Consider the following 21856-nt stretch of genomic DNA (forward strand, 5'->3'; position numbering starts at 1 on the left):
CTCTAGTTCCCAACAGGGGGCAATGTTGTCCCCAGGAGATAGCTGCCAATTTCTAAAGACATTTTGAGCTGTCAATACCAGAGAGAAGAACACTAGTAGTATCTAGTGGGTACAGGCCAGGAATACTGCCAAACACTATGTAGTGTATAGGGCAGCATCTCAAAAATTAATTAAATTACCTAAAACATCACTCGTGGCCATGGGGCACACCCGCAGACCATATTCTGATCTCAGGGCACTTGGCATTGGCTGTCTCTCTGACTGTAATCCTCCTCCCTTAGGAATCCAAATAGCTCATTTGTCACCTCCTTCAAGTCTTTTTTGAATGGCATCTTCTCACTGCCACCTATCTAACCAGCCTATCTACTGCAACACACACAACTATCCGTATGCCCACTCAATCCTACTTAGTCTATTCCTTTTTCCACTCAGCTTCTAATGGGGGACATAATTTATTTACTTATGATATATGTTCAATGATCTCTTCCTTTCTCCTAGAATGGGAACTCTACTGTGGAAGGTGTGTTTTATATTCACTAATGTATCCCCAATACCTAGAACAGTGCCTTGCATGCAATAGGCGAATAAATGAATAAGAGAACAAATAAATGATTGTATGAATGAGAGACATTCATTTTATTTCCCATTATTTTAAAAATTTTTAAAGTTTTTATTTATTTATTTTAAGAGAGAGACAGCATGAGTGGGGGAGGGGTGGAGAGTGGGGGGCGCGGAGAGAGAGGGAGAGAGAGGGAGAGAGAGGGAGAGAGAGGGAGAGAGAGAGAGAGAGAGAGAGAGAGAGAGAGAGAGAGAATCCCAAGCAGGCTCCACACTGCCAGCACAGAGCCCAATGTAGGGCTGGAAATCACGAAACTGCAAGATCATGACCTGAGCTGAAACCAAGAGTTGGACACTTAACCCACTGAGGCACCCATGTGCCCCCTCCATTATTTTGAATGACAAACAATGCTGAAGTCAATATCATTATACACATGTGCTTATGTGTTGGTTTTTTTATTTCTCTATGGCCAGAATGCTTTCCAAAAGGACATTTCCCCATAACTATGTATGAGTATCCTTCTCCAGCTACAGACTCTGCATTGCTCAACCATCTACTGATGGCTTTTGAAAACCTTCCCCAGCTGCTTATTTTGATTTGGATTTTTCTGATGACATGTGGACTTGGGCATCATTTAATATTGTTGTTGATTATTTGAATTTGATCATCTGTGAATCAGTTATGCAAATCTTTTCTGGCTGTTGAAACTGACACCTGTAGTTAAGTCTGTAAGTTATCCATATGTATCCTACTTGTAATTGGCACCATTTTTTTTTGTCTAAACTATCGTTTGCCTGTTGATTTTGTTTATGGAATTTTTAGGCCACAGCTATAATTTTATACCATCAAATATGTACATCTTTTCTTTTGTAGCTTCTGGGCTTTTAGAAGTGAGATCCTGCCTTTACAGTGCATATAGTTTTACCCTCTATTTTCTTACAAGAGTTTTATTGTTTTTATTTGTTGCATTTAAGCCTTTAGTCCATCTGAATGAATTTCTGTATATAAAAGACACAAAAGAAAACCTGGGGTTTAATTTCATTTTATTTCAGCTGTATAACCAGATATGCCAAAACCACACTAAAGACTATATCTTTTACCCCACATAATTGACCTTTGTTATATATTAAAGTCTCCTAATTACTGACCTCAGTGTCTTAATTTTCTATCCTGTTTGTTAACTTACAATCTAGTGTATACTAACTTCATGCTTTTTAAGGAAAAAAGAAAGAAAGAAAGAAAAAACTTGGTGAGGAAGAGTAAATACAACTTGGCAGGTCAAAAGGAATAAGAATATTCAATTTGGATATGAATTAGGGACCAAATTTAAAACAAAAAAGGACAGCTACACTGTAATTGAAGGTCATATTATTTTCAAGCTGCCCAAATATAGAAATAAAAGTATTCTTCTCTGTTTACTACCATAAAACGGCTGAGACAATTGCCCATACTTTTTCTTTGAAAAGTCACTTTAATTAATCCCATAAAACCTTGTTCTTTTTTCATTGGACCTATGCTTCAATTGTTTTGACCGATATTGTATTAAGTAGAGTTCTCTGGAGAAGCAGAACCGATAAAATATGTATGAATCTAGAAAGACATTTACTATAAGGAATTGGCTCACATAATTATAGAGGCTGGCAAGCCCCAAATCTGCAGTGTGGGCTGGCAGGTTGGAGACTCAGGAAGGCCAATGTGTCAGATGAAGTCTTAAGGCAGGCTTGTGGGGAATTACATCTGCTCAGGGAGGCCAGTCTTTTATGGTCTATTTAGGCCTTCAACTGCTTAGATGAGGCCCACCCACATTATGAAGGGTGATCTACTCAAAGTTCACGGGTTTAAATGTTCACCTCATCCGGGGTGCCTGGGTTGCTCAGTCGGTTAAGCGTCCGACTTCGGCTCAGGTCATGATCTCGCGGTTCGTGAGTTCGAGCCCCGCATCGGGCTCTGTGCTGACAGCTCAGAGCCTAGAGCCTGTATCAGATTCTGTGTCTCCCTCTCTCTCTGACCCTCCTCCGTTCATGCTCTGTCTCTCTCTGTCTCAAAAATAAATAAACGTTAAAAAAAATTTAAATGTTCACCTCATCCAAAAACACCATCCAAGTTGACACAGAAAAGTAACTGTTGCAAATACCTAAGGTCATTTTTTATCACTAGAAGAGCTAGATTTTATCCTTAAGAGAATTTAGAAAAGGTTTATCCCCTAAGAAAAGTTAGATTCCTAAGGGGGGAAAATCGCAGAGTACACAAGACTTCAGGGTAAAAGTAAATAAGAATAAAAGTTGACTTCCACTCTGACTCTATTACCCATAAGACCATGAAGGATTACATTAACCTCAAATCACAAGGAAGGAGGCAAAACTTGTGAAAAGTATGCTGATGTTCATTCTTACCATCATCACTTTATGTCTCTGCCCCTACATTTCAGAGGGACTGAAATAGAATGGGTGGCTGCATCATCAGCAGGAGAACTCTTATTACTGCTAATTGTACATCTTTGCCTATTATATGCATTAATCTGAATGCCCCTACTTGTTCCTGCCCCAACTGGACACTTTTTGACTCCACCTTTATGGGATAGTAAATAAAATCTTTGAGGCTCTTAAAATATGAGTCGTGGATTTCCTTGGTGTGGCAATGTCAGTTCTGAGTCTATTCAATAATCCAGAGTTTAAAAACAAGGACTAACTTTCTTTTCATGAGTTCTACCCACACACAGACATAAGGAATACTCTCTGATACTCATCCAAATTGTTAATACAGATTTCCGTGAGTGGATTATTTGGCCTGTGTGTCTCTGGTAGACTTACCTGGTGTGTGATCAAAGTCTGGACTCAATGCCTCTGCAGGAATTCTACTGCCAATGGCCCAGTCTAAGTCATCTTGAGAGTCCTGAATAAGACTGCAGGCTGTGGTCCAGTTTCCCGAAGTTGTTTCAAAATTACAACTTCCTATTGTGCTCGTGTACTGGCCTAAGGAAATGAAAATATCAACAGAATGTTCTGAAAATATATATTATATACTTTATTACACTACACTTGTGATTATTTAAAATTAATACTTGCATATTTTAATTATTTATTAATAAACGTAAAGAACCAGGACATTTGCACTCATTGGTAATATCAGTTGTCCACTGTAGGTTTTTTTTTTCTTTTTTCATCATAAAGTCTAGAAGTAGTGCACGAATACTGTCATTTATCCATGAAGGAGTTATATGGGTTGACTAATAATATTATAGATGATTGATAAAACTGTGTCTACACATGAGCAATGAACATAATATTATGATAATGCAGATAAGTCAGGTCAAATAGATCAACAGCTCCAGTTGTCTAGATGTTTAATTCAGTCCCTCTGTTTACTCTGGTGTTTGAACAGCACAGACCATTAGAGGGGCAAAGTCATTAACTAAAGAAAAGGTGCCTTTGGAGAAGTAGTAAACTGCAGAGGACACAGATGCTCTCGGCATACCATACCAATCATCCACATACATTTCAGAGCTAGTCACGAAATACTGAAAAAAGTTCTCTTCTAAGTGTTGATTGATAACTCATTAAAAATTAAGTTATTTACAATGAGAAAAATTACTATTTAATAACTGAATGTCTACTACCTAGTCATCTATGAAAAGTACCATCATCACATGGTGATATATACTTTCATTTTTCTTTATTGTTTTTCTTCTTTTCTTTGCACAACAGTTATTATTTTTGAGCATTCACTGTAAAACTGTTGTACAGACAGAATGATTGGGTTATTTAATCAGTATGAATCTACTGAGATTGTCATTGATTTTTTCCTTCCTTTTTAGAAAGATGAAGTTTGAGTTACTTTTAATATTTCTTCTCTGGATGGTTTCTCTTCATAACTTCTTCTTAACATAAAATTAATACTAGCATATAGAAACTTTATCAGAAGAAGAACTTGGCATCAAATGGATGCCAAACATATAGCAAACAAAGCTTTAATATTTCTTCAGAAAATTTTCTGGATCCCTGAAAATATTTCACTAAATATCCATATTTTTACTTCTCAGGCATGATTGCATTTTATCCCTAAATTCTAGAATCATTTTTAATTATGTACATTTCTTTCATTCATTCTACATGACATATAATGTATTTAATTCTATATTCTTATTTATGGGCTCTCTATATCCCCTTTTTATGTTTATCATTCCAGTATTGTGAAAAAATAGGTTTATATTATGGTATACAATATGGCTAAAAGAAATCCAGTTCTCCAGCTGTTTAGCTAACACAACCACAAACATGCCGAATATTCCAATATAAATACAAAAAACAGCCATATGTGTTCTTTAGAATGATGTCACATACAGCTTCTGCACTATTGCATTTCTATGTAACTGACTCCCTAACACATACGACCTACAATAATTATTCTATATCCTTTTTGAATCTCTGTAACCACTCTTGAACCTTCTGTCCCACCTTGTCTAATATATGACTTTATGTATGACTCTGAAGAGATCTATACAATCAAGATAAAATTTCTCTTATATTTCATTCTCTCTAACTCAAATTATGCCATTTTCCTTTCTCTTTTCTAGAGCTAATCTCAGTTTATGATCTCAACACCTTACCAAACACTGCTATTAGCATTCCACAGCTTCAGTGATTTCAGTTAGAAAACTTTTCCAGGCCCTTCAGTCTCATATTTTCTACCAGTTCCTTTCTTATAACTTGCAGACATAGCCAGGTGCCCCTCTTGATTTAATTTTACATGCCTAAATTTCTCACTCTGTATAGATAGCTTCACTCACCCTGGCCCATGGTCCTTCACACTTTCATGCAGATAGCCTCCAAATCTGCAGCCAGGATGAAATGGAGATGTTTATCTTCAAATGTGGGCTGAATATTCCACTTGGAATCTGCAACTATCATCTCAAAACCAAAAAGCCTAAAGTGAACTCATCACTCACCTCTCGAAATTAGTTCTTCTGAGATTATTGCTTAATTTCAGAGCATGAATCTTCTCTCTCTTTTTAAAGATGTTAACTTTGGAGCTATCTTTGATTCTGCTTTCCTCATTTCCATGTCCAATCTATCACCAACACTTGCAGGCTCTCCCTTCGAGAACTTACTCACTCTTTTCCTTGAAGTTCATAACCCCTATTACAGTTCCATTGGTTCAAGCCCCTGGTTTATTTAAAGAGTCTACTTTTTTTTTTCAGTATAGCCTTCATCATATCAACTTTACAAACCCGAACCACATTAGTTATCTCTAAGAAAGCTCTTGTGTTTTTTCCATTGCTCAAAATATCCTGTTTTTCACATTGTTTGAATATACTCTCTTAAACCCCTCGCCTTGCGTACAACAACCTTTCCTATGATGCAAAGTGTTCTTGAAACTCAATCTCAAAATTGCCTCTATGCCAGACAAATTTTTTTATAAAATTGTCTCTTAAATAAAAACAGATTTTTTTTTCAACTTTTATGTTTAGGACTACTTTTCTCTCTTTTACGAATGTTTCTCTCACCGTGGGATGCTCATTTATCAGTCATTTCTTCCCTCTCTTGTAGAGGACAGACTGCCATTGCATTTGACTATTCATCTTCATTCACTCAGATATCTAGAGATGACTTATAATTTATTTAAGCAATTGTGAGGTGCAATGTTCTCTTCTTTCCTTGTACTGATTAGTTTAGCCATAGTCTTGGGATACAATTCTAGACAATGAGCCATATTGTGAAAAAGGGACCTAGGAAAAGTTTGCCTTGTTCTTAAGAACAAATCAAAAGAAAGAGAATCTGTTTATCCTTTCTGAGGATATCACTATAAACATGTTATCCTTGGGACTGAAGAGATTATATGGATAGGTGACTTGATTAAAAAGTCAGTTATATGAAGATGGCAAGGATAAAGAAGGAAGGAGTCCATATAGTTCTAATATTTTGATAAGAAAAGTTGTTGCATTCACCAACTTTAAGGCTCCTTGCTTTTCACTTCTTGCTATTTTAGATAACACATTTTCCTTATTATATCAATCAAAAATGCAGTTGGTTCCAACTAATAAGTATACTACTAAACCCAAGTAATAGTAGCTAAAACACACAGGAATTAACTCATCTCAATTAAAAATGAGTCAGGAAGTTGTCCGTGTAAACACGGCATTGTGGTTCAACTGTGTGGTTGTAAAGCATATATTTTCCATCTTTTCTGTCATCTCGTCATCCTCAGGCTCTTCATGGTTGCATGACTGTTGTTCTTACCAGTATCACATATATTAAAGGCATTAAAAGAAGTGGGAAGAGGAGGGGTATCTGGGTGGCTTAGTTGGTTGAGCATTTGACTCTTGAATTCCACTCAGGTCATGATTCCAGAGTCGTGGGTTGAGACCCACATCAGGCTCAGCACTGTGTGTGGATCCTGCTTAAGACTGATTCCCTCTCTGTCTGTGCTTCCATCCCTGCTCATTCTCTTTAGGAAGGAAGGAAGGAAGGAAGGAAGGAAGGAAGGAAGGAAGGAAGGAAGGAAGGAAGAAGGAAGGAAGGAAGGAAGGAAGGTGGAAGGAAGGAAGTGAGGGAGGGAGGGAGGGAGGGAGGGAGGAAGGAAGGAAGGAAGGTGGAAGGAAGGAAGGAAGGAAGGGAGGGAGGGAGGGAGGGAGGGAGGGAGGGAGGGAGGGTGGAAGGAAGGAAGGTGGAAGGAAGGAAGGAAGGAAGGAAGGAAGGAAGGAAAAAAAAGGAAGGTGGAAGGAAGGAAGGGAGGGAGGGAGGAAGGAAGGAAGGGAGGAAGGAAGGAAGGAAAGAGAAAGGAGAAAAGCCTTTTTTTTTTAACTATCCTGGGGCTTTTCTTTCTAAAAGGGATACCTTCTCAAAATTTCCATGTATATCTCATTAGCCTCTGGTGGCTGCAGGGAAGTCTGGAAAAGATGGCATTTGTATTTGGTCACAAAGCTGCCCCAAATAAAACCAGAGTTCTGTTTTTAAGAAACAAAAAGGGGTGCTAGGCAACTAATAGGAACTACCATGATGTCTAAACTTGTTGAGGTCGAAATTTCTGCTACAAGCATATTAATTAATGTATCTTTTCCATTCCACCTAGCAAATCCTACTCACCTTTGAATGCTCGATTTATGTCTTATCTTTCCTTTTCAGACCATTTCAGTTCTCTGAAATTATGTGTACATGTGTGGTTTATGGCACTTAACAGCAACTATAGTCATTAGAATTCATTTGGAAATTCATTACTTCTTCATTGTAGATCGTCATCGTAATTGTTTACCATTGAATTACTAAAAACATTTCTATGTGAGTGGTATTACTACTTAACCCTGTTACAACCATAAGTGCTTCCATATAGAACTATTAAATGATAGATGATACAAGGAACTCTGTAATATTCCTTGGTGATGATTATGTGGTCAGTATTTTTTAATGGTTATTGTTTTAGAAAAAAATATTTTCTAAATTGTGACCTTTGTCATGATTCCTCGAATAGATTCAAAGCATTACTAACAACATTTAAACTACTGGCATTTTCCCAGTAGGAGGGTATTCAGCCACATGGTTGTATGGTTAGTGTAAATTTTGGTCAATTTATATTTTTTAAGAGCTGGCCCCGTAATTGATTATTGTTCATTACTCATATCCACATATTTGCCTTATTTTGCTATACCATAATGTATCATACTTGAATATTTAATACTTTATCCTTAGTGTGAAATTGCTTCATAGAGCACTACATTGATAAGAATCTCAAAGAGTCTCGGTTCAGTGGGAAAGAAGGATCTGACTGGATAATGATGTTTGTAACTGTTGTAAAGGCAGGCGAGAATGTTTTCACCCACGCCTTGCACATCCCTAGCCTAGAATACAAAGCACACTTAATACAAGCTTTAGGTGACAATGTTCTTCCATGTAAGAAAAGAGCACATTTTTTTTAACAATTTTTTTAACGTTTATTTAGTTTTTGAGAGACAGAGACCGAGCATGAGAAGGGGAGGGGCAGAGACAGAGAGGGCGTCACAGAATCCGAAGCAGGCTCCAAGCTCTGAGCTGTCAGCAGAGAGCCCGACAAGGGCTTGAACTCAGGAGCCGTGAGATCATGATCTGAGCTGAAGTCAGACACTTACCTGACTGAGCCACCCAGGTGCCCCCAAAAGAGCACATTTTTAAACTCAACTGTTTATTTTAAAAAGAAGTGGTTTCATTTTTTCTAAATGGTGCATTTTTGCAACAGAAGTTAGAGATGCAAACGAAAATTTTAGCTTTATTTATAACCTGCAGTAAAAATTTACTCATGAGGAACAGCTACATTTAACTTCTAGTAAGTATAAAGTCCATGAAATATATACACTATGACTGATAAGTTTCAAGAGAATATAAAAATAATGAAATGGAAGAGGCCAACATTATTAATCCTTGAAGACGGAACAAATATGTTCTTTATGGCATTTAATTCTCAAAGCACTCTATAGGTTGGATGTGATTATATCTAATATAAAGATGAGAAAATGAGTCTCTGAGAATTTAAATAATCATTCAGCATGTGAGGGTCAATATCAAAATGAAGTCTTCAGTTTAATAAACCAAAAGTCCATTTCTTCCTTCTATTTCCCCAAAGGTCATTTAAAAAACTTTGTCATTTATTTCATCATCCACAATAGATTATCGGATTGCAGGAATCTAACCCTGATGCATCCAATGTATCCCAAAGACTATCAACATAAAATTCTGATGAAGTCAATTTGCAGAATCAATAAGTCACCTGTATACTCCTGTGTGTGGATGTGAACAACGCCTATCATAAAGGTCTTTAGGAAAGTGACTATTTCATTTGTCAACATATTGTTTCAATTTTATTAAATTCAAATACAGCTTGCAGTTGTCCACCAAAGTTGTAGGTAACACGAACAAATATAAGTACATAACGGACTCAGTTTCTGAAAATCAAAACGGCCTTTGTACTGTGGGAAAATAAAAATCACATAAAGCAGTCCGAGAAGAAAAATGAGTGAAGGCAAGGAAACAAAAGCAACATTCATATTTGAAAACCAAAATACCTAATAACTATTTATGTTTTATAAGCCTATATTGCATGGGCACATGTAATTCTGCAACTATACTTCCAAAATAAACCATGATAACCTTATCATTATTATCACTTGTTACATTTCAAAAGTAGTAAGAATTTTTAAAATTTATTACCAACTTTAAAAAAAAACAAAGAACACTATATTTTACTATATTCCCCCTGCCCTGCCCCCACCCCACACACCAGTTTTTGCCTCCACCGTTACTACGGTTATTGAAGTTTATGACAAAGTCTTATTCATTTTTATACATTCGTTGTTTAGAAAGTTGTTCCTAGCCCATACTAAGAATAGGAATAAATGGAAGAACATATTCCATATGTAAATGTTTTCAAAACATTCCTCTCTTAAAATGAGACGAAGAAAAATTTTTAATTCTTTAAATTAAATTACTTTAAATTATTTAATTAAGTAATTATTTTTCTATGTGCATGTGAGAGCTGTCCTTTCTCCTCACTGGATTATGTATATCAATGTCATAATGTTCCAAGTATTTTTCCTTAGAATCTTTGTTTTGCTGGCGGTTATTAAATACTCTACTTGTTAGGCCCGGTGGAAAATTAGTGATTTCACAAATGGTTTGGAGCACTGTTTTAGAGCACCATTGGAATCAGTTCTCTACTGTCAGTATCAAAAAAATATTTTTTGGTGCACCTAAGGAAAACAGCTGGAAAGAACAACTAACTGGAATTTAAGTAAAAACTTAAAAAAAAAAAGAATACTAGAAAGTATTTTTCAATGTATTATAAATTTTGTTGGAGATTGCATATATATTATAAGGGAAATAAATAATAGTTTATAAAATCAAGATTATTATAGTACTGTGGCACTGACAGTACCATTTTAAGAAGTGCCTATGATTTTCACTCCCTTTTATATTTTGATTTTAAAATGAAAGTATAGGATTAATGTTGAGAAATTTATGCTAAATGAAATAAGTCAGTCACAGAAAGACAATTACTGTATGATTCCAAATACTGTGTAAAGTACCTAGAGTTGTCACATGCATAGAAACAGGAAAGAAAATGGTGGCTTTCAGGGGCTGGGAGAGGGAAAATAGATGATTATTGTTTATTTTATTTATTTTATTTATTTTTTTTAAATTTTTTTTTTAACATTTATTTTTGAGACAGAGAAAGACAGAGCATGAATGGGGGAGGGGCAGAGAGAGAGGGAGACACAGAATCGGAAGCAGGCTCCAGGCTCTGAGCCATCAGCCCAGAGCCCGACACGGGGCTCGAACTCACGGACCGCGAGATCGTGACCCGGGCTGAAGTCGGACACTTAACCGACTGAGCCACCCAGGCGCCCCTAGATGATTATTGTTTAATGGGCATAGAGTTTCGATTTCTCCAGATGAAGAAGTTCTGGAAATGGATGGTGGGGAAGTCTACAATAATGCGAATGCACGTAAGGCCACTGAACTGTACAGTTAGGAATGGTTAAAATGGTAAATTTTATATTATGTATATTTTACCACAATTTAATAAATGTAATAAATGAAAACAAAGAGAAAATGAACACTTCAGAAGCATCATTACTATAAGATGCTGAGGAATGAAAACGATATTAAGTTTAAAATAAAAACTTAAACATGACTTCTGTGGTTCTCCCTTCCTATACATGCATGACATTTTCCCAGGGGTAGAGTTGAACCCTTTCTCTCTTTGACTCTAAGCTAGACTTTTTAATTTGAATGGCCATTAGAAAGAACCAAGAGTGACATTCTAGACTTTCCAAGGCTAAGCCATAAGAATTCTTGTTGTTTTTTTCCTATGGATCCTAGAATGCTTGCTCTTGTTTTTAAATTTTATTTTTTTTAATGTTTATTTATTTTTGAGACAGAGAGAGACAGAGCATGAGCGGGGGAGGGACAGAGAGAGAGGGAGACACAGAATCCGAAGCAGGCCAGGCTGTGAGCTGTCAGGACAGAACCTGATGCGGGGCTAGAACCTGTCAACCGTGAGATCATGAGCTGAGCTGAAGTCGGATGCTCAACCGACTGAGCCACCCAGGCGCCCCTAGAATGCTTGCTCTTGAGATCATTTACTCTGGTAAAAGCCAGTCCCATGCAAGATATCTGATTATCTTGTGATAGCTATGTTATGGAAAACCCAAGCCACATTTGATTACCCTGGAGGATGAGACGCCATGTCAAACCAAACAGAGAGACCAAAGAGAACCAATGTGCCAAACATGGAGGGGATAAAGCTATCTTTAAAGTGACTCTCCTGTTTCAGCTATACTAGTTGAAGACATGTAAATCAGAGACAACTGGCATTGCTGATTCTTTTCGCAGTTAATGATCCACAAAATTAAAAGCCAAATGAAACTTTTATAGGCCCCTAACTTTTAGCGTAGTTTCCTATGCAGCAAACACTGCAACAGGTAGCCTGTGTGGTACCAAGATTCCATTCGAACGCTCGTCAGCAAGACATATGAAAAAAACTTCTTTGGATTTAAATACATACTCACATTTTAAAATTACGTACTTGCTTTTATACATGACTTTTAGACATCACTTGAATTAAAGCTTCAATTGAAAAAACAAAAACAAAAACAAAAACAAAAACAATGTGGCCAATCTAGTCGTCTTTTCCCAGAGCAATGTAACTGATAAAATGAATCATTAAACTAGTATTTATTTAAAGTGCTCATTTTTAACCTCATGTATAAAATCAACCATCTTTTGGAAAAGGCATGGAAAAGGAAATGAAAAGCAATGAAGAAATGTAGATGGCTAGGTCAGTTTCTGGCAATTAAAATTCTGACCCCAGACACAGTTCTGCACAATGACATGTTGAGAAATTTCTGTGACGAGATTTGCTGCAGTGTTTAGTATGGGGGTAAAATGGTTGAGAGAGCTGAAATTTAGATATGTGGAGAGAGAAGTTGGAGAAAAAAAAAACCCAACATTTTGGCTACTTTAAATCTACTCCAGTGCATGAAAAGAACACGTCCTCTCAGTCACCAATGCCGATATGTTACTTTCCTAATAAAATGCAAATCTGTGCTGAATGGGCTGCATTAGAGCAGCCAAGTCCACTTACCACAGTGAGCCTCATCAGACCTATCGGAGCAGTCTGGTTTATAGTCACAGACAAGGTGAGATGCAACACACTTGTTGTCACGGCACAAAAAATCAGTGGCTTCTGGGCAAATCTCAGAAGTCTCTCCCACTGGGGAAAAAGATAAAAGCAAAAAGTCATTTTTATAATATTTTATTCAATATTAGTGGTCTCTTAGTGGTTTTATAGATTCCACACTTAAATAAATGACTGATTTTTAATAGTTGTCCAAGGCAGACTTCTAGACAACCCCACCCACCTCAGTACCACATCCAATTTCTCAGTAAGTTTATGTGGATTGCACTTTCAAAATCACCTTTGATCGGCCGAGGGTTGACCATTATCTATTATCTAAATAAGTCTTATTCAAGACCCTAAAAATGTTTTGCTTTGGTTCTGGCTTAGTTTTCTAGTCTCATTTTCTGCAACTGTCCTCACGAGCACCTGCAATGAAACTACCGTATAAGGTTTCACAGATAGATCACTGGCTCTTCATCCTTCCACGTGTCCACATACATTGCTTCCTTTACCTACCCTGACCATTCCCTCCTGTGCCCCTGGTGGTCTGCTCAACCTCAAGACTCAAGGAAACAGCTGCTCTGTCCCCTTGTTTTGCCTTTTCTTTGTCATCCAAGCCCCAGGTTGGGTACCTACGTTTAATGTCCCCTAAGAACCTTTCTTATTCCTATGTGAAATGTTTACCACCTCATATAAGAGCTGTATCACATGTCTGTCTGCCCTCCAGTCTCCAAACCCCTTGGAAACCCAAGTGGTGGATGTGTTTTCTGAGGCCAAACCCAGCATCTAATCTGTAGTTTGTACTTAATAAATGCTGGGTATAATAATTGAAGACATAATGGTTTCATCTCAAGGAAGCTTAGGAAAGTGAATTAACACACAATTTTCAAAGCATTTCACACCTTTTAATTGAACATACAGGGTTCAATTAAATTAATTGAACATAATTAACATACAGTGTTATATTAGTTTCAGGCATATGATACAAAGATTTAATAATTCTATACATTACTCAGTGCTCATCAACGTAAGTATACTTTTAATCCTCTTTATGTCTTTCACCCATATCCCCACGCACTTCCCGTCGTAATCATCAGTTTATTCTCTGTATTTAAGAGACTGCTATTTTGTTTGTCTCTTTTTTTGTCTGCTTGGTTTGTTTAATAAATTACACATCTTAGTGGAATCATATGGTATTTGTCTTTAGCATTATATCCTCTAGGTCCATCCATGGCTGAGTAATATTCCATTTTATTTATATTCCACATCTTTATCCATTCATCTGTGGATGGATACTTGGGTTGCTTTGATGTAGTTGGCTATTGTAAATAATGCTGCAATAAACATAAGTGTGAATACATCTTTGCGAATTAGTGTTTTCATTTGCTTTGGATAAATACCCAGTAGTGGAATTATGGGATACTACAGTAATTCTATTTTTATTTTTTTTTAAGTTTATTTATTTATTTTGAGAGATAAAGAGAGATAAACAGAGAGAGAATCCCAAGCAGGCCCTGGACGATCAGCACAGAGCCTGATGTGAGGCTCAAACTCACAAACTATGAGATCATGACCTGAGCTGAAATCAAGAGTCTGCTGCTTAAACCACCCAGGCATCCCAGTAGTTCTACTTTTAATTTTTAATTTTTTGAGGAAACCCCATACTGTTTTCTGCCATGGCTGCACCAATCTCATTCCAATCAATAATGCACAAGGGTTCTTTTTCACTGCATCCTCAAAAACATTTGCTATTTCTTCTGTGTTCTGTTGCTGTGTTATTGTTTTTTTCCTTTCCTTTGAGTCATTCTGACAGGTGTAAGGTGATAGCTCATTGTTTTGATTGCATTTTTCTGATGGTTAGTGATGTTGAACACTTTTTTCATGTGTCCTCAGGCCCTGTGTATATCTTGTTTGGAAAAATGTCTATGTGTCCTCTGCCCATTTTTAAAATATGATTATTATTTTTATTATTCAGTTTTGGTGTTGAGTTGTGTAAGTTATTTATATATTTTGGGTATTAACCCCTTATTAGACATATCATTTGAAAATATCTTCTCCCATTGAGCAGATTGCCTTTTTGTTTAGTTGATGGTTTCCTTTGTTGTGCAAAAGTTTGTGGGTTTTTGTTGTTGTTGTTTTGCTTTTAGGCCCAATAATTAATTTTGCTTTTGTTTCCCTTGACTATATATATATATATCTTCCCTTCAGGATATATATAGAGAGAAAAATGTTTCTATGCTTGATAGCAAAGAAATTTCTGCCCATGTTTTCTTCTAGGAATTAGTTTCAGGTCTCATATTTAGGTCTTTAATCCATTCTGAGTTTATTTTTGTGTATGGTGTGAGAAAGTGGTACAGTTTCTTTCTTTTCCATGTAGTTGTCCAGTTTTTCCAACACCATTTGTTGAAGAGACTGTCTTTTCCCCAATGTATATTGTTGCCTCCTCTATTGTATAACTGCGGGTTTATTTCTAGATTCTCCTATTTTGTTCTATTGATGTATGTGTTTATTTTTATGCCATCACCATGCTATTTTGATTACTACACTTTTGCAGTATATCTTGAAATCTGGGATTGTGATACTCCAGCATTGTTTTTTTTTCAAGACTGCTTTGGTTATTTAGGGTATTTTGTGGTTCCATACAAATTTTAGGAATATTTTTTCTAGTTCTGTGAAAAATGTCATTGGTATTTTGATAGGGATTGCATTAAATCTGTACATTGTTTTGAGTAGTATGGCCACTTTAACAATTGTAACAAGTAAATTCAACCATTAAAACTTTTTAAAATGTTTATTTATTTTTGAGAGAGAAAGAGAACAGAGCGTGAGTGGGGGAGGGGCAGAGAGAGAGGGAGACATGGAATCTGAAGCAGGCTCCAGACTCTGAGGTGTCAGCACAGAGCCTGACACAGTTCTCTGGCTCACAAACCATGAGATCATGACCTGAGCCGAAGTCAGATGCTTAACCAACTGAACCACCTAGGCGCCCCAAATTCCACCAAAGATTTAAAGAAGTGTTAATACCAATTCTTTGCAAACAAACTATTCAAAAAATAAATAAATAAAGAAGAAGGAAAGTTTCCAAATTCATTCTATAAGGCCAGCTTTACCCTGATACTGAAACCAGATATAGACAATACCAAAAAAGAGAACTACAAGCCCATATCTCTGATGAACATGGATGTAAAAATCTTCAATAAAATATTAGCAAACCAGATCCAGCAATACACTAAAAAAATCATTCACCACAATCACGTGGGATTCATTTCCTGGATGCAAGGATGGCTCAATGTTCAAAAATCAATCAACATGACACATTACATTAAATAGAGAAAGGACAAAAACCATACGATCATCTCAACAGATGCAGAAAAAATTATTTGAGGAAGTACAACATAAATTCATCATAAAAACTGTCAACAAAGAGTAGAACATACTTCAACCTAATAAGGGCCATATATGAAAAATCTACAGTTAACATCATACTCAATGGAGAAAAACTAAGAGCTTTCACTCTAAGATCAGGGAAAAGACAGGTTGTCCACTCTCACCACTTTTATTCAAGGTAGTACTGAAAGCCCTAGCCACAGCAATCAGACAAGAAAAGGAAATAGACAGCATCCAGACTGGTAAGGAGGTAAAATTTTCACTATTTGCAGATGAGGTGATACTATATATAGAAAACCCTAAAGACTCCACCAAACCTGCTAGAACTAATAGATGGGATTCAGTAAAGTCACAGCATACAAAATTAATATACAGAAAGTGTTGCATTTCTATACACTAATAATAACATTGCAGAAAGAAAAATTAAGAAAACAGTTCCATTTACAATTGCACCAAAAATAGGGGCGCCTGGGTGGCTCAGTCAGTTAAGCAACTGACTCTTGCTTTTGGCTCAGGTCATGATCGCACAGTTTGTGAGCTCGAATCCTGCACTGTCAGTGAAACCCTGCTTGGGATTCTCTGTCTCCCTCTCTCTCTGCCGCTCCCCCTTTATCTATCTCTAATAAATAGAATTTTAAAAAAAGCAAAAAAAAAAATTGCACCAAAAATAATAAAATACCTAGGAAGAAACTTAATCATGGAACTGAAAGACCTGTACTCTGAAAGCTAAAGAACATTGATGAAAGAAGTTGAAGATGATACCAAAAAATTGAAAGATATTCCACTCTCATGGATTGGAAGAACAAATATTGTTAAAAGTCCATATTACCCAAAGCAATCTACAGCAGTTCACATATCTGAATATCATTGTAAATGAAATTAAGTCCAATGATGAAACTTCGTACCTTCAAAGAAGTATGCAGTAAAGGTCCCAAACTACTTTTGTCTAATTCAACAAATTAAATAAAGCTCAGCAATCCCTTTGTTACATAGATTATTATAGGTTTAGAGCTGGTGTGCCTAAGGGGAGGGTAATTCATTCGAGGGGAGGGTAATTTTCTCAAGGTTCGGTAAATCTCTAAGGATTTGATAAAAATTCATTTCCCTAGTTTTGGAATCATCCCCATAATACAATAGTTAAAGCCTGTATAATTTCTAGAAATAATTTACCAGTAAATTGCAGTATAAATATAAAGAATGAAGAGAAGGCATCTGAGAAAACAGCAAATATATTAACTGTGGGCATCAACAAGAAGAACTAAAGGTCATGTTCATTGAGTGGTTTAGAATCTTTGCCACATAATTTTTAATTAACACTAGTGAGAATTTACAGTTAACCCAGAGCAGTATGTGGATATTATTTAGTATGCAAGTCTGAGCATTGGAGATTATTTTATTTTTCCATGCCATAGGCTGTGGAGCCATATATAATTATCCCACAGAGGAAATGTGTTTTGACTTTAAATACGTAGTTCTTTAGTTTTTAAAAATGACTCAAATAGACTACATAACTCAATGAGGCTTATTTCCTTAACAATACGGAATAGCAAAGACAGGAAAAGAAATCAAGTCAGTGCTTTGAATTGCAGCAAACCAAGCAATGACTAATTTCTATAGCATATGAGTCTTACCAAGAAAAAACAAAAAAGAGCCTATAATTCTTAAAAAAGGTAGATGTTCTTTAAGACAAGAATATAATCAGACAGTTGCTACCAAAATCATTGCAGTAAATAGAAAAGGTAGATTATTTTAGTGAGAATGTCTTACATGTATTCAGCCATTTTCAATTTATTAATTCAGACAAACTGATAAAAGCAGTATTTACTAACCGGGTTGACAAATATACAAAATTAAAGATAATCCCACATATTCTGTAGTTAATAATGTAAGAATGGAAAGAACACTGGTGTTCGGAATAGAGAGTTGAAGACAATTTGGCTGGCAGAAAATGGCATATAAAAACCACTAGATTAAATATTTATTTTAGAAAAAAAAAAAAACTGACAGAGTCCTAAAGACCTAAAACTAAAGCCTAAACTTAAAAATCCTAGAAAGAAGAACAGGTCTATAATATACTATAGCTGTAACATAAAATATTGGATCCCATAAAAGCATGATGTATATGTAAAACTAATCCACTGTGGATTTGAACAAACTGCCACCAACCTGAAAATAATTCCAATTTAAAACAGATTTTATTCTGCTCTGAAACAGAATTTACAACCAAGAAGCTCTTGTACCTTTAATTTTATGTATGGATTAAAATAATTTTATACACAGGGTTCATTATACATAACTAGATATAATCGTTCTATAGACTATATTTGTGGGCAAACATTAGTTTTATCATCTTTTTCAAGGCAAGATATTCAATATGTTCTTAGTTTCAGACAGTAAGTTTCACGTGGGCATGTGTATTTTAAGCACCTTCATTTTTCATGCAGAATATACTTATCATATGCAAGACATAAAAGACATAATGGGCATATTCCCTGCCTTTGAAGACCATGCTATTGAGTTGGTAATGTCATGTCTTCTTAGGTGACTCTTCACTCTGACAGTTTCTCAGGTTTCCCAGGTTGCTGATGACTTACATTTGGAGAGTACTGGCCAAGTATTTTGTAGGATATCTTTCTACTGGCATTATTTTCCTCCTCTTGATAGAATTAATGGGTTTGGGGAAGAAAGAATACAGAGGTGTTATTTTCATCACCTAATGACAAGGGTACACGCTATTAATAGGACTTGGCACTGTTTCTGTTGACCTTGTTCCCCTGTCTGGTGAACCATGATTCTCCACCGTAAAGTTACTCTTTTTCTATCCCTTTCCATACTGCATTCTTTGGAAGGAAATTACTGGGTGCAGGCCACATCTAAGGTGAACTATGCTCTCTTCCTTCAGGGCACAGAATCTACATTGATTAATCTAAGTTAATTATTTGGAATTCTTATACATGGGAACGTTGTCTCTTCTCTCTCATTTATGTATTTATTCAGTCAATATTTATATTGTTATGGACTCAAGAACATGTATAATTTGAGTCATAATAGAAGGCAACTTTGTTGCTCAAACTGTTCAAGCTTTGGCCAAGAGGAGCTCTTTTAATTGGCTCCTCTGTCCCTATGACACACCCCATCAATGTAAACTTTTCTCTTTTTTTTACAACGTAGACTTTTCTTTTTACATACTACCTTATTTTCTAGCACTATCGGTTGCTTCACGCTCATCTTGTGTGTTTCCTGGCCCAGTCCTAGAATTTCTCCAAGAAGCCTTGATTCTTTTTAATGGAACATGCTATCAGAAACCAATCTCTGGGGACTACATTGCTTCTTGCCATTAAGGTGTCATTGTTCCTAAGCTATAATGACTATATGTTTACATCCAGCGATGTTATCAATTTGGAATCTTATTTATTCATCCTAGAAACACATATTGAGCAATTGCCAGACAACATGGTGGATACTGCAATAGTTTTTACCTTCAAAGAATTTACAACCTGGTGATAAAAGCGTATTAGTTATACATGTTTAGCCTTATAATTAAACGTATGCATGTGTTGCTCTCAGACAACAGTAAAAAGTAGTACTAGCTTATAGTGTTGCATTAATAAATATTTAATACAGTTGATTTAATTCAGTTGATGGCCTTTCAAAGTGTCTATCATCTCAGTTGGTCATTTAACCAATTAGAAAGATAGACCAGACCACCTGACTGAGACCAAGTACTTTCTTATGAATTTCCTTTTTAAAACTCCATCCTTGTTGGTTTCCTTAACACGTCAGTTTGGCAACATGTTGAAAATATGGAAGATTCAGATCTGTTTGAAGAAAGAGCAACATCTGGTGTAGAGGAGAAATAGGCTAAAGAGTATTTTGGAAAAAAAATCACGCACCTCAAACCTCCCTTCACAGATGAACTGCGTATTTCGCTTGAGTGCTCTCTGGTTCTAGAAATGCTATCAGGGGCAAGTTTGCAAGTGAAAGGAGATCTCAACACTGCTGAGGGCTTAATATCGCCTGACCCGTATTTTCAAGCATCCAGAAATTAACAATACCTTCCATAGTTTCTATTCAGCAGGAGCATTTAAATCCATCTTATGTTAGAAAAATTGCTAGGTTTTAAGAAGGTCAGTGCACATATCAGACAATTCACAGCAGGACTTCTGAAAATGCAACCTCAGTGATCTCGTGTTGAAATTATCGGAAGTGTTATCAGAGTTACTCCCCCATGTCTTAGTGTTTAGGGACACATAAAAAATGAGATTTGACTGGTGATACACAGAAGCAAGGTGCACACTAAATGGTAAATATCCTAAAGACTGATTTTTCATGTTTGTACGCAAAAAGGCGACTTTATAAACTGCTCCTAGGCATGAGACTCAGATTTTCAACTTTTAAGATTTTTTTTTCTTAGATCTGGACATATGTTAAATATCCAGTTTTCTTTATGGACTCTTCATATTATTTAAGAGCAATAGAGGCACCTGGGTGGCTCAGTCAGTTAAGCATCCGACTTAGCTCAGGTGATGATCTCAGTGTTCATGGGTTTGAGCCCTGCATCGGGCTCTATGCTGACAGCTCAGAGCCTGGAGCTGGCTTCGGATTGTGTGTGTCTCTCTCTCTACCCCTCCCCCACTCATACTCTGTCTCTCTATCTCTCAAAAATAAATGAACATTAAAATAAAAAAAGAACAAGGATTGCTGAACCCTATGCCATACACACATCAAATCAGTGACTTAACGGTTTAGACAAAAATTATTATTAGAAGGCCTGAGAAGAAGGAGGGAGAAATTAGAAGAAAACAAAACACCACCACCAACAAAACTCAGAATGTGATACCTTTATGCAAGAACAAACACTTTCAGTGGTTTAGTGATTCAGACGTCCTCACTCTCTCCCACCTCTTTTCTATCCTTCATATCCTTGTTCAGCTATCTGATGAGTACCTGATTGCCATTTTAAAAGAAGCATCAACCCTTTCCATTCTGGACCTCACAGTTGCCTCTGATATGCCAAAAATGCCTTCTTTTTCTAAACCCTCAGTTCCTTTAGCTCCTTGGCTAAACGAATGAATCCTTTTCCCGCTACTCTGCCATTTCTTCACCTTCCTTCTCATCTTGGCTCCTTTTCCAGGGCAAGTCTTTTAAATGCTAGCAGGAAAAATTGTAACCCTGCTTTATTTTGCTCTGCTCTTCCTTGGGCATCATGGTTTTATTTGCCACCTGCGGGCTGATAATCTGCTATCCACATCTCAATCTGAATGTTTTCCTGAGTTGAGAACCTTACGATACATTGTCTGTTGGATTTTTCTACAACATGTCACACATGATAAACATGACAAAAAGATGCACATCCTGCCTTCTTTTGCCTGTTACTTTATCTTTCCCTACTTCCGGCCTCACAAATATACCTCGTAATGCTCACCTATGCATGGTCCACAGATGCACATCTTTTTCACCCATTTTTGCCTTTATTACGTTTCTATGCACTCATCTCATAATCATTAGCAAAAATGACCTTGATTTTCTTAAGGTTGGTAAAATTGGTTTCAGAGAAAGAAACTCAAAAAGAATATAAGCAGTTAATCGCATCTATTATTGATCTGTATGGGTCTGACTGTAGAAGGAGGAGGACTACAACAATGGCCAATAATACACGTAATAAAAAATAATCCCATGTAAAAAAATATACAGCCTTCCTAAATTTATAAGGTTCTAGCGCCTCTCTGATTTCTATATCATTAATGGACTTTAATGAAGAATAAG

The 21856-nt window shown here is 36.4% G+C and overlaps 1 protein-coding gene across 2 annotated transcripts in view; it reads right to left on the minus strand.

Annotated features, from left to right (window-relative positions):
* The window catches only part of MALRD1 (MAM and LDL receptor class A domain containing 1), a 770287-nt gene that overhangs the window by 225638 nt on the left and 522793 nt on the right, over nucleotides 1-21856 (minus strand). For both annotated transcript variants that reach the window (XM_053896000.1, XM_019460623.2), the window contains exons 31-32: nucleotides 12668-12796; nucleotides 3370-3531 (exon numbers count right to left, since the gene is read on the minus strand). In XM_053896000.1, the coding sequence (XP_053751975.1) occupies nucleotides 3370-3531; nucleotides 12668-12796 (291 nt within the window). The remainder of the gene's footprint in view (nucleotides 1-3369; nucleotides 3532-12667; nucleotides 12797-21856) is intronic.

The sequence above is a fragment of the Panthera pardus genome, unplaced genomic scaffold (assembly GCF_024362965.1).
Source record: "Panthera pardus isolate Hobbes unplaced genomic scaffold, ASM2436296v1 HiC_scaffold_6, whole genome shotgun sequence".
NCBI lineage: Eukaryota > Metazoa > Chordata > Mammalia > Carnivora > Felidae > Panthera > Panthera pardus.